General features: G+C 40.0%; 1 protein-coding gene across 1 annotated transcript in view; it reads left to right on the forward strand.

Annotated features, from left to right (window-relative positions):
• tmtc1 (transmembrane O-mannosyltransferase targeting cadherins 1) overlaps positions 1 to 11,982 on the forward strand; it is a 70,587-nt gene extending 58,605 nt beyond the window's left edge. The window contains exons 16-18 of the mRNA XM_061075801.1: positions 1,614 to 1,736; positions 10,778 to 10,855; positions 11,408 to 11,982. Coding sequence (XP_060931784.1) covers positions 1,614 to 1,736; positions 10,778 to 10,855; positions 11,408 to 11,533 — 327 coding nt within the window. The 3' untranslated portion in view covers positions 11,534 to 11,982. The remainder of the gene's footprint in view (positions 1 to 1,613; positions 1,737 to 10,777; positions 10,856 to 11,407) is intronic.
• Positions 11,983 to 12,226: the final 244 nt, after the last annotated feature.

Here is a 12,226-nt window from a genome sequence, read left to right on the forward strand (position 1 = left end):
AGACCTTCCATCGGAATACAAAAATATATCAACCATTACAGCTTAATTTTAATTCAACAAAGATTCCAGACATATTGCCTGACAGTGTTGATGCTTTTAGTGTTTTATCATATCAATAAAGAGTCAAATAACATGAGAGAAAAAACCTACAATCTCTGATGTCTTTTATTAGAGAAATTATACAAAAACACTGTTAGATTTTATCAAATTTAAATTAACATATCATATGCTGGACATATCATCCCACATGAACTACTTATTTACCTTCCTCTCTTTTAACAACAAACAGACTGACATCCGTCCTCTCCTCATCATCTGACAAAAACTAAAATACTCACTATAACCCTGATAAAATAGCATCAGGGCACTTCATCAACTCTGACTCTTGGCGCTTGGGCAAATAAGCCATCACAGACGACAGAGCTTACAACTCCTGGCCAATACACACAGAAAACGTATCTCTCCCTGAAGATCTTTACCATTTCTTTGCATGGTACGACTGAAGCAACAACCCGCCCATAAATAAGCTGACATTGCAGGGGAGCCCCAGTTTGCTAACAGGGCTCACACTGTTCTGGCACACCTGGAACAGCGAGACACCTATGTATGGATTATTTTTGTTGACTATAGCTCTGCATCCTCAAAGACCTTCTAACAATCCATGAACCAAGCTCCACGGGATCCTCTAAGAACACTACATTACATTACATTTCGTTTAGCATTTATCCAAAGCGACTTACAATAATTGCATTTAACCATGAGGGTACAAATCATAAAACAACAAGAATCAAGCAAGTACAATTTTCTTCAGGAAAGCCAAACTAGAAAGCTCTATATTTTAAGTGCCATAGAAGTGGTACTAAATATATATATATATATTTTTTTGTTGAGTTTTTGATGTGATGTCACTTTTCAAAGTAATTGATTGGTCAGTTGGTGGTGCTGTTGTACTGGCTGATCTGGAATCTCCAATTTAGCCATTCATCATAAATTACCATGGGGATTTACCCCAATAAGAAGTGAAAGAGCTTTGTAAGACTGAAAACCCTGAGTTAAACTTGAAGATACTCGGATAAGTGCAAATGCTGGTTCATAGTACTACAGGCCCCAGGGCATCTCCTAAGATATCTTATCTTGTCCTGTCCTTGGATATTGAGTGAAGCACTGGGCATTGTCTGCATGTTTTACTTCTCACGTAAGAAGTGAAAGATAGTAATTCACAGTAATTCTTCAGATACATAGGATATAGAAATTTCTCATGATAATATTTTTTTCCTGTTTAGAATTTTGACCTCCTGCATATTCATTGTTCTCAGTTCTTCTACTGGATCTCTATCCTCCTCCTTTTTCTGCCTGACTACTCTGTTCTAAATCAGTTCAGACCTTTTCCTTTCTTAATTTTCAGCTCTTTCGTGCCTTCCCCCTTCTTGCTCTCCTTCATTGTTCAAAATATTTGCTGTTTTTTTACAGAGCCCGATGTAATTTCTGTTGTAAACCAGCAGTGACTCTCAGTAGGTTAGCAAGAAAGTATGCTCAAAATGTGTATGGATATCTATGTGTTTTTATGTGTTGGCTCTGTATTTATGTGTGCTTTCGCTGTGTGTACATGCCAGGCCCTGGATGCTCTGGATAGGGCCCTGCAGCAGAATCCCAGTGATCTGACAGTAAGAGCAGAGCTGTATTTCTCCAAAGGAAACCAGCTCCGAGAGATGAACCAGCTGGACCGGGCCTTTGAGGTATTACGCTATCTTCCACACTCTCTTTTACTTTTTTTCTCTTGCCCACTGCCTTTCCCCCCACTATGTCTCCTAGCAGGTAAACCTTTTCTATAGTCTGTGGCTACAGATCAGCACTCTAGCACCCTGGCTGATGTATTCTGCAAAGAAAACAGTAATGTTCGCAAACACGGCCAAGAGAAAATGAAATGCCTTAGAAGAAAAAGAACTTGACATATTTTCAACAAAGCCATTATTGTATTCCTTAATGAGCTGTCAATGATTTGAAACATGAAATTATAAACTACTGTCACATTGTGTTTAATAAAAAGCCATAAACACACAATAAAAGTGGTAGCTGATTTATTTTAAAACTGGTGTTTATTCCTGTCATTTCCGTGTAAAACTATTCACAGGTTGTCAGTTGGTCTGACCAAATTGGTTCAGTTAACAGTTAATTCTGCTCCCTGACCTAACAAGCTTGACTTGATGTTGGCAAAATGTTGCTGCAGATGGCTGCCTCATTGTGTTAATGTGCACTGTTTTTTCTTGTTTTGTTTGTTAATTCAATGTTTTCTTACAGTCTATAATGCTCAGGAACATCAGAGGAACAACTCCAATGGACTTATTTCTCACTTTTCTTACCTCATCTGAAGATTTCCTGGACATTCTGGTAAAATGTGCTCTTGCCATTGTCCATGCAATGAAATGCCAGAGAAGAGGGAAACTTGCTGGTGTATCTCTGCTGGCACAGACTTTACACACTGTTACCAGGAATACTTTTTTCCCCTCATGTGTACACTGTACAACAAGCTGAAATATAGGTTGACGGTGGGAAAAAATGATTTTTCTTCATATTTCGCTTCAGACTTTGTTGTATGGATCAATACTGAACTCTTTTGTAAGGTCTCGACCACACTATGTAAAGTGTGCCTATAACGCCATCCCCTGTGACTCCATTCTCAATGAGCTGCACTTCCACCTTCCCCAGTTCAGTAGCTCCCGTAAGGGTGCACAACATTTGCCACCAAGGAAAGTAAAACTGTGCAAACATGACTGGTTGCTGGACCATCAGCACTTGCTCCCCCAAAGGCTGAGTTCTTTCTCCCTGTGGTGGAAATTTATGGGAAGGGAAATAATGTTGTATGTAGAGTTAACCATAAGGCATGCATAAACAATGTGTCATTATTAGTAGAGATGAGCCGGATACTCGGCTGAAACGAGTATCCGGTACGGATAAAGCACTTTTGCCGACTACGAGTATAATACGAGTAATCGGAGTCATTATCTGTGCTCGGACTGAATGAAAATCCTCACACAGCGTCACAGCGCTCCCCTTCACACACGGCTCTGCTCACTCACTCACAGAACAGCTCTCTGTCTCTCAGTCACTCAGGTTCACTGCGCATCGGGACTGTTCCATAGGCTCAGTCAAGGAAGCAGAAATGATTCGTTAATTTCCCGACTGGGTCTTCGAGTACGAGTCTTGATGAGTGAGATGCGAGGGACGTTCACTGTCTCCCGGAGAAATGAACACTCTGTGTTTTTTAGTATAGAAAGACGTGAATTATATTTGTTCACAAGTCAATATGACTGGTTTTGTTATTTTCACTTTACATTTACACTTACTTTACAGTAAAGTAAACCTCTATTAAATACAGTACAACATGACAGTTTGTATGGTTTGAAATTGTCATTTATTATCACACTGGCATTTAATTATCACGGCAAACAATTACACTGCACTAAACTTTAAGTGTTAATGTAAAGTGAAAATAACAAAACCAGTCTGTATGACTTGTGAACGAATATAATTCACGATTTTCTATACTAAAAACACAGAGTGTTAATTTCTCCGGGAGACAGTGAACGTCCCTCGCATGTCACTCACACACACACTCACACACACACACACACACACACACACCTGGTGTGGAAATAAATTTAAAAAAAATAAAAATAAAAAAATCATAAAAAAATTTCAAAGTTAAAAAAGAAAGTTATGTTGAACCAGCCCACTTCCGGGTTAAATCACACCCACTTCCGGGTTAGGCCCCGCCCACTCCGAGTACGGATAAGGATAATTCATATGGTTAACAGATACAGATACAGATAATGCTGTACTCGCTCATCCCTAATTATTAGTATATACCATAAATCACACTTCCTACAAGGGTAATTTAGCTTTATAAGACATTGTGGATGGATTGTGACATTAAAAGCCTGCCACAGAAGTTAGCTTGTCAATGTGACAGAGATACAGAAACAGCAGCAACCTCTTCTGTCCAATAAATACAGTATTTCTACTGCAACTGACTTCCTGTTGCAAACTCCCACCTATTTTGCACCTGGCCCTACTGACATGCAGTGTGTAAATCAGATGTCGTGATACTTTCTGCCTTTGTACTGTGAGCACACACAAATATGAAAATGGGGCACTGTCATTAAGATCGAAAAAATTACCACTCATGAATGAAGTGTAACTATCTGGCTACAGGCATTATAGAAACGTTTAAACCATCTGGGTGTGATGCCAAAACTATGGAAAAATGGACAGATGGTCTCTGCCCATCAGTTTGACTGGGCAGTGATAGGACATTATGAATGAAGGTTTTGAGCATTTATTCCATATCCTTGGTATAAAATAGCAGTCCCCTCCACTAGTTTGGTCTTTGTCAGCACTAGTTGGACATTTGGACGCACTAGTTCAGCATCTTAATGTGCTAGTGTTACAATGGTTAGCTATCAGAAAGGATCATCACTAAGCGCATTTAAGGTCTACAATATAGCACCCTCCATTAATGTTTTGATATTTCAAGTTTTGTATAGTCCCAGGACTCGGGAGCCTCGGGAGTGGCAGGGGTCAAAATTTACCTCTTTGAAAATCCCACATCAGTAAAGTCCATTTCAATTATATTCTGCTGGCATTACAGGCTTCTTCCTCTTTTATTTTACTGTTGATACAACAAAATGCATGTATCGTCTTACTAGTTTGACAAAACTGCTCACTAGTCAACATGTGCATGCAACTAGTTAACTAGTGATGTGATAAAGGGTCACTAGATTACATGTATGACAGTACAGAATTTCACTAGTTAACTAGTTGCATGCACATGTTGACTAGCGAGCAGTTTTGTCAGACCAGTAAGACGATAACATCAACTAGTGCGCCAAAAAGTTCAACTAGCTGGACAAAAAGCCCAACATATTGAACAAGTGTCTTACTAGTAGCGCACAGTTGTTCACTAGTTCTGAGCAAAGCTCAACTAGCTGAAGAAAATGCCCAACATGTAAGAAAAATGTTCAACATGTTCGTAAAAAAGTCCCTTCATTTTCTGTACAGACAAAATGACAAAATGTCTTTCACTAGTAAACTAGTGAGGGAAACATCAGTGCCACTAGTTCACTAGTGGCTCTTTTTGGACCTTACTAGTTTACTAGTAAAAATAATGTGGCTGTAACTAGCTCACTAGTACTGCCAAAAAGACCCCAACTAGTGCTACTAGTGGACTTTTAGGCTCCACTAGTAAGCTAGTGAGCAATTTTGAGCCTCACTAGTTTACTAGTAAAGTAATAAACAACCTCACTAGTGTGACTAGTGGACAATTTGGCTCTTACTTGTTAAACTAGTGACTCTTTTAAAGCCGCACTAGTTAACTAGTAAGGTCAAACAGACCCAAACTAGTTTACTAGTGGACATTTATGCCTCACTAGTTAACATGTAAACTGCAAATGCAGCCACTAGTGTCACTAGTGGGGCGCAAATGTCCACTAGAAAACTAGTGGACTGCAAGCAAATGAAGCAGGCGGGACAAGGATTTTGATTGGTCAGTGTTCAAAGTGTGTTTCAAAGCTTTAAAGTGCCCGCTCTGAATTGTGATGATCTCAACCTTTCTTTTATGGCATATGACAGTTATTTTAGCAGCTATGCCTAAAACGTTATATTTGATTAAAAGTTGATTCATTAGGGTTCATTAGTAGCTCAAAGTGTTTTACAATAAAGTGAAGAAACAACAAAAAATAAAAACAGACTTATTAAAACGGGTGCAAATAGTGCACGATAAAACCAAGCAATACAATTCATAATAAACTAAAGAGGCAGTAAATAGCAAGAACTGGTATGCTAAAAAAAATAACATAAGGAAAAGAGCAAAGAGAGCAAAGACTTTTTGTCTTTGCTCAAAAAGGATGAAAGGCGCCAGCAAACCTTGAGGTTGTAGGCTGAACTTATGGTTGACAAGATTCCTTTTCTTGTACAAGGCTTCTCTTGCATTTCAATTTTGAGCTTAAAGGTGTCAGATTGTGTGCACCACTGGACACCTAAAGCCCTCTGCACGTGAGCCCATTTTTTTCAAGGTTGAGGTCTTTAACCTTTGAAGCCCTCTCTACTTTTGGAATCAACATTATCAATGCTTTTGAGTTGCTTGTCCATTTAGTCAAGCAAAATCCTACCCAGTCAATATGTCCTCAAGTCCTCAGCGAGAACAAAAGCATGTTGTTCTGATGACACTGAGCAACATAAAAGCTGCTTTAGAGGTGGTTCTCTCAATTCTTTCTTCAGCTGTCCTTTATAGGGCACTGCTATTGGAGGAAGTTGCTCATAACAATTGTACACACATCCTGTATTCTACTGGCTCAGACCTCAGATTGAGAGTCTGAGAGAGTATACCAATGAGGTAAATGAACAATTTGGCGAATAGAAGATAGATGTAGGGCAGTGTGGCCAAGGGGGTAGAGTGGTCGTTCTCCAACAAGAAGGTTGCCGGTTCAATTCCCACTCTTCCCCATCTGCATGCATATGGGGCAAGATACTGAACCCCTAAATGGCCCCTCATAAATGTTGAGTGTACTAGTTGTAATCGCTTGGACAAAAGCGTCAATCAAAAAGCTTGCTGCAGTCTAGCTGCTCCTCTGGAACTCTGGTGGCATTTCCTTTCTCTGTCATAATCCAATTTAGTCTATGTGGAAGCCAAGTTGTCTGTTGTCAGGCATTTTTACATCTTTGTCTTTACGTGGCAATCCTATGCAGTAATGACCATTTAATATCTGAGTAGATTCAAGGAACTGACGATCTTCCTGGGACATTTCAGCCTTATCATCATAACTTCTTTCTGGGAAGTCTGCATTTACAGTTGAGTCAACAGGTTTTCCACATTAGATACTGAAATGCGATCGAGAGATAGAGAGAGACTGGTGTCTCTCAGAGCGTTCACTGTCGGCAAACTAACACCCCTGTCAGACCACAGCAAAACCAGAATATACGTCTTCACTATGGTGAAACCTTAAAACAGTGTAAAAATATAGTGATGTAAATAATTAACCATGTTAGAAACCAGCTCCATGCCTTTGAGGAATCCATAAAAACAAACGACTTCTGGAAAAGTGGAACACTTCTCCAATCTCTTTTAACCATAGAAAAGAATGAACAGCAAAAACACATTCGAGATAAACTACAAAGTTTAGAATCAACCATAAACGACTATCAGAACCCCCTAGTCCCCCCAATAACATTAAAATAACTACAGGGCAAAATGAAATCGCTCAAAACCAAGAAAGACAGGGGTATTGACGGCATCCTTAATCAAATCGCATACCTCGAATTCCAATTGGCTATACTAAAACTCTTTAATATTGTTCTTAGCTTTGGGATTTGGAAACAAGGACTGATAAAACCACTCCACAAGAGTGAAGACAAATTTGACCCCAATAACTACCGTGGGATCTGTAGTAATAGTAACCTTGGGAAAATCCTTCGTGGGATTATAAATCCCAGACTCCTGCAACATTATTATTGAAAATAATGTCCTCAGCAAATCCCAAATTATCAAAAAACAGACCATATCTTCACCCTCAGCACCCAAATTGACAACCAAACAATTGTGAACAAAAGTTAATTATTCTCCTGCTTTGTTGACTTCAAAAAAGCCTTTGATTCACTTTTGCACAAGGGTCTGCTGTATAAACTGTTAGAAAGTGATGTTGGGGGAATAAACACATGGCATCATTAAATCAATGTACACAAACAACAAGTGCGTCAAGTTTGTCAAAAACCACACAGACCTTTTTCCCCAAATCAAATGCCAACTGTTTGCAGATAATCTGGTTCTGCTGTCTCCAACCAAAGAAAGCTTACAACGGCACCTCGACCTTCTGCACCAATTTTCACAGACCTTGGCCTTGACAGTGAACCTAACAAAAACTAAAATTATGATATTCCAAAAAAGATCCAGCCTCTACCCCACAAATACAAACTATTTTTAGATACTTTTGCTCTAGAACAAACAAAAACCTATACGTACCTCGGCCTAAACATCAGTTCTACAGGTAACTTTAACAAAGCTGTGAATGACCTGAGAGACAAGGCAGGAAGAGCTTTTTACACCATCAAAAACAACATCAAGTTGGACATCCCAATTCTAATCTGATTCTACTTTCCTCTGGACGCACTGTGATGGCCCAGCCTGTCAGCCGTGCCACACATGGCTGAGGACAGCCAGGCAGGGGCAATCCAGAGGCGTGGTGTTGGAGGGGCTGTACTACCCCAGGGGATCATCCTGGAGAGCTCCTCCCCTCCCAGGTGTCTCTGGTTGTCCCTCACAGGTGGACTGAATCAAGAGGCAATCAGGAGCCCTTTTAAAAACCAGAGGAAATGGGGCCAGAGTCTCTTGAGCCACTGAGGGAGTAGGAACCAGGCACTTTCAAAAGGAGTCTCAGGGTAAGAGGCCAACGGCCTGCCTTTTTGTCAGATGAAGAGGATTAACTGCTGTCTTTCTCTCTCGTTGAATCAGGAAGAGCCCGCTGGAGCCCCAGACCCCAACTGCCAGTCCGGCAAAGCTATTTGAGTTATCTTTATGCGCCCTCCTCCCTTTTCCCCCTCAGTTGTAAATAAACGCCTAATTTCTATTTGCCATAGACCCCTGCGTCTGACTGCTCTGTTTCCAGTTTTTATACCCACTGTTCTCCTCTTGCAAGGCCGGGCTCCCACAGCACACACATGAAAACAACTGGAGGACCAACTACAGGCTACAGCAGAGTATCACCTCAAACTCTCATTGAACTGATACAATGTAAAACACTGACACTGCTGCTTTCAGGAATGTGTAACTTCACTCAGCTAGTTTTGTAGCAGCGCCCCTAGTGACCAGGTCCCCAAAAATGTGTGCTTCAGAACCACTACAATACATACCTCTGTCCAGGTCCCCATTTAAGTCTACTAGAATCCAGATTTTCATTTGGATCCGCACCAAATTGCACACACTCATACATTTAGTCCATTAATAAATGAGCATGCTTTTATTCAGTAAGATCAATGCATCACTCACAAGGAAATAGATGAAAGTGTGAAAATGTTTTGCAATGTATCGGTATCTGCATTCCTAGGCTTCCAAAAGACCCAATTACAAGTTCAAAAGCATTGAAAGGGGACAATTTCACAAAATGTCTCCTTTGTGATATGATGAGGCTTGATCATTAAAGGCTTTGTAGATACGGGGCAGGATTTGAAATTCTATTCTGAATTTCACATCAAGCCAATATAAAGAGGCTAATGTGGGAGTAACATAGGGCAAAAATTGATTAGTAATAGTTGTATGTGAGTCTTTTTCTATTTTCTTACAATGCTTACAGAATATAACAACACTTTCAGAGTAACATAAGCAATTGTCACCCCATGTCTGAATATGTCCCAAACAGCATCCTCATGTTACACGTAGGTGTTGGCGTCCTAGTCGATAGTTAAGCCTAACAGATGCATTTCTAATCATGTGTCCTTATGTCTTGCCATAACATTAGATGTTATTTAGCTGACGCTTTTGTCCAAATTGCAATTAGGCTATTTTTGGGGGGCATGGGCTGGGATTCGAGCCATTGACCTTCTGGTTGGAGGACAACTGCTCTTCCCCATAACAATTAGACAATTTTTGGGCCATGGGCTTGGATTTGAGCCACTGAACTTCTGGTTGGAGGACAACTGCTGTACCCAATCAGCCACAGCCTACCAGCTTGCTAGCTTGCCGGCTTGCCACTGGTGTAATACGCAAAAGAGTTGGAGTTTGGTGCCTCTTTGTCTGGGGCTGAATTGGTTTAATTGTCAATATATTTCTGCAATGTTTTCTCCCTGACAATCTGACAAATGATTTCCATGTAATAATAATTTCATTTCTTTGCACTCTTTCTTACAACCGTCTTTTTACTCTGCCTTGGAATCGGATAGTTTGGAAGTGTCAACACTGTCAACATCACATTGTACGAGCTAAATTTGATCGAGCATTAGAGACACCTTCTTTGTGTGTGGCAGTCGTCATCGACTTTTTATTTACATCGCCACTGCAGCTCCTCATAACCTTTTTCTGGCGGACAAATCCACCAGTCAATGACGGGTTATACAAGTGGTCATACTTTCAGATCTCTTCTGCCAAACGCTCTTCTATTTGGTCCATATTGGTTCTTCTAAATCTTCCGTGGTTTCTGCCGGTATTATGGGGCGTGAAACCGGAAATGTGACTCCTGAAAGAATGTAGTTAGCAGACCAATCACAGCCTTGCGGGCTGCGTGAGGCTTGTGTAGCTTTGTCGTATCGTCAGAAATATTGGGTGATGCATGCAAGAAGGGGTTCAAGGGCTCAAACTCTGAAAGCAGTGGGTGTTAATTTGGTAGAAGGTGTCACTATTGACTTGAATCATAGAAAGTGAAGGATCCACAAGTGATGGAGCTTTAAATCCATAAACTGGAGAAATAATGGTGTACATTGCAAGCTTACATTTAAATCAAAAGATAAGTATTACATATTTATTTGGGCTGCTGTGGCTCAGAATGTCCAACTGGTTGTCTAACTTTTGAGTAACTGGTTCAATCTCCAGCTCCTCCTGTCTTCCTATGGTTCCTTAATCAACACACCAATTAGTCCCTAATGCAAAGATTTAATATGACTTTGTTTGGAAGACAACTTTAGCTGTATCTCAATACTGTTACATTATATATGGAGTTGCTGTAACAAAATGGTATCACTGTCATCACTAAGTCTTTAGATTTAATTAACATTTTTTGTTTTTTTCTCCCATTAGAGCTACAAACTAGCGGTTGAACTCAAACCTGATAGATCCCAGGCCTGGATGAATATGGGAGGGATTCAACACATTAAGGTAGTGCTTAGCTCCCCCCTAAGAACTAACTATTTATGCAAACAAAAGTAGTTTTTTGTAGAATGAATGCAATTTCTTTGTAATTGTCTTTTAGACCTATATCTGTTTTTGTCAAGACCGAAACACAGACGGAGAGGAAGATTAGACAGTTTTATCATGGGGTGTAAAAGTGTGATAGTATTTTCCCTTCAGATTTCTGCACCATGTGTTGTGAGATGGATATAAAAAAAAAAATTTAAATATGTAAAAATATAATTATGCCCCTGACATAAATGAAACCAATCAAATCAATTTTGTGAAAAACAAGCACACACTGGAAAATCTGAAGTTCCTTTACCTCTAATGACCTCTAATTGTACACTGTAATCCTAATTCAGGTAGGCCAATTTACTCTCCCTGCTTCATAGAAGTTGGCTCCTAGCCTTGCTACAAATCACATTTACATAGACCCAGTTTCTTTTCTGTTCTTCTCCGTAAACCTTTATTATCTAATTAAATTATGTTTAACATGATTAAACTGGCTTTTTTTCCTCTATGTGTCTGCACATGCAGGGAGATTATGCAGCAGCCAGGATCTACTACCAGCGAGCCCTGCTTTTGAACCCTGGTTTCAAAGTTCTGACGGAAAACTTGGCCAAGCTGGACCGGCTAGAAAGGAAAAGGACAGTCGAGGCATAGACCACCACATTCTGGAAGATTCTGCATCATCATGGGTATAGATCAAGGGAGGAAGACACTGCCCACACTTCTGGAGCCAGTCTGGACAAAATAGACTAGGATTGGATGGACTTGTTTGGACTTTAGGGTGTTTGGTGTGTAAGGAGATGGGTCATGCCGCAGTCCAGAAACCTTTTGCTTCATGTGTTTCAGGAAGGGAATGAAATTCATTCCTCACCTGTCTTCATTATTCACCTGCCTCAGGCACCTTCATCTCAGGTGGCTGAGGCAGTTTTTCTCCTGAGAGGGGTATAGAGAGAGTGAAACTCAAAATTATCGGAGGTGTAACTGTTGAAAGCCAAGTAAATGGACCATAAAGTTTGGATCATTGTGAAATTGTGCAATGGTTTTGGAATGGTTTGACATAAGATTAATTTAAGTCTATTTGATCTTGCAGAACTGGTAGTGACTTTGGGCGACATGCACCAATATCTTCTTTAGAATTTTCTTTAATTTGTTCTTAAGAATATTCTGTAGAAAACTCGATTCATGATGTAATCTTAAACTGCAAAATTGTTTGCACCTGATTTCTTATATTGACGAATGACATGTCATGTAAGTTCCTTATTAGCATAGGTTAACCTTGCCAAAGCCCATAAAAGGCATGAAACTGAAGTCAAGAATGTCTAAACGAAATGGATGATGGCACAAAGG

This window comes from Limanda limanda, chromosome 1, assembly GCF_963576545.1.
Source record: "Limanda limanda chromosome 1, fLimLim1.1, whole genome shotgun sequence".
Lineage (NCBI taxonomy): Eukaryota > Metazoa > Chordata > Actinopteri > Pleuronectiformes > Pleuronectidae > Limanda > Limanda limanda.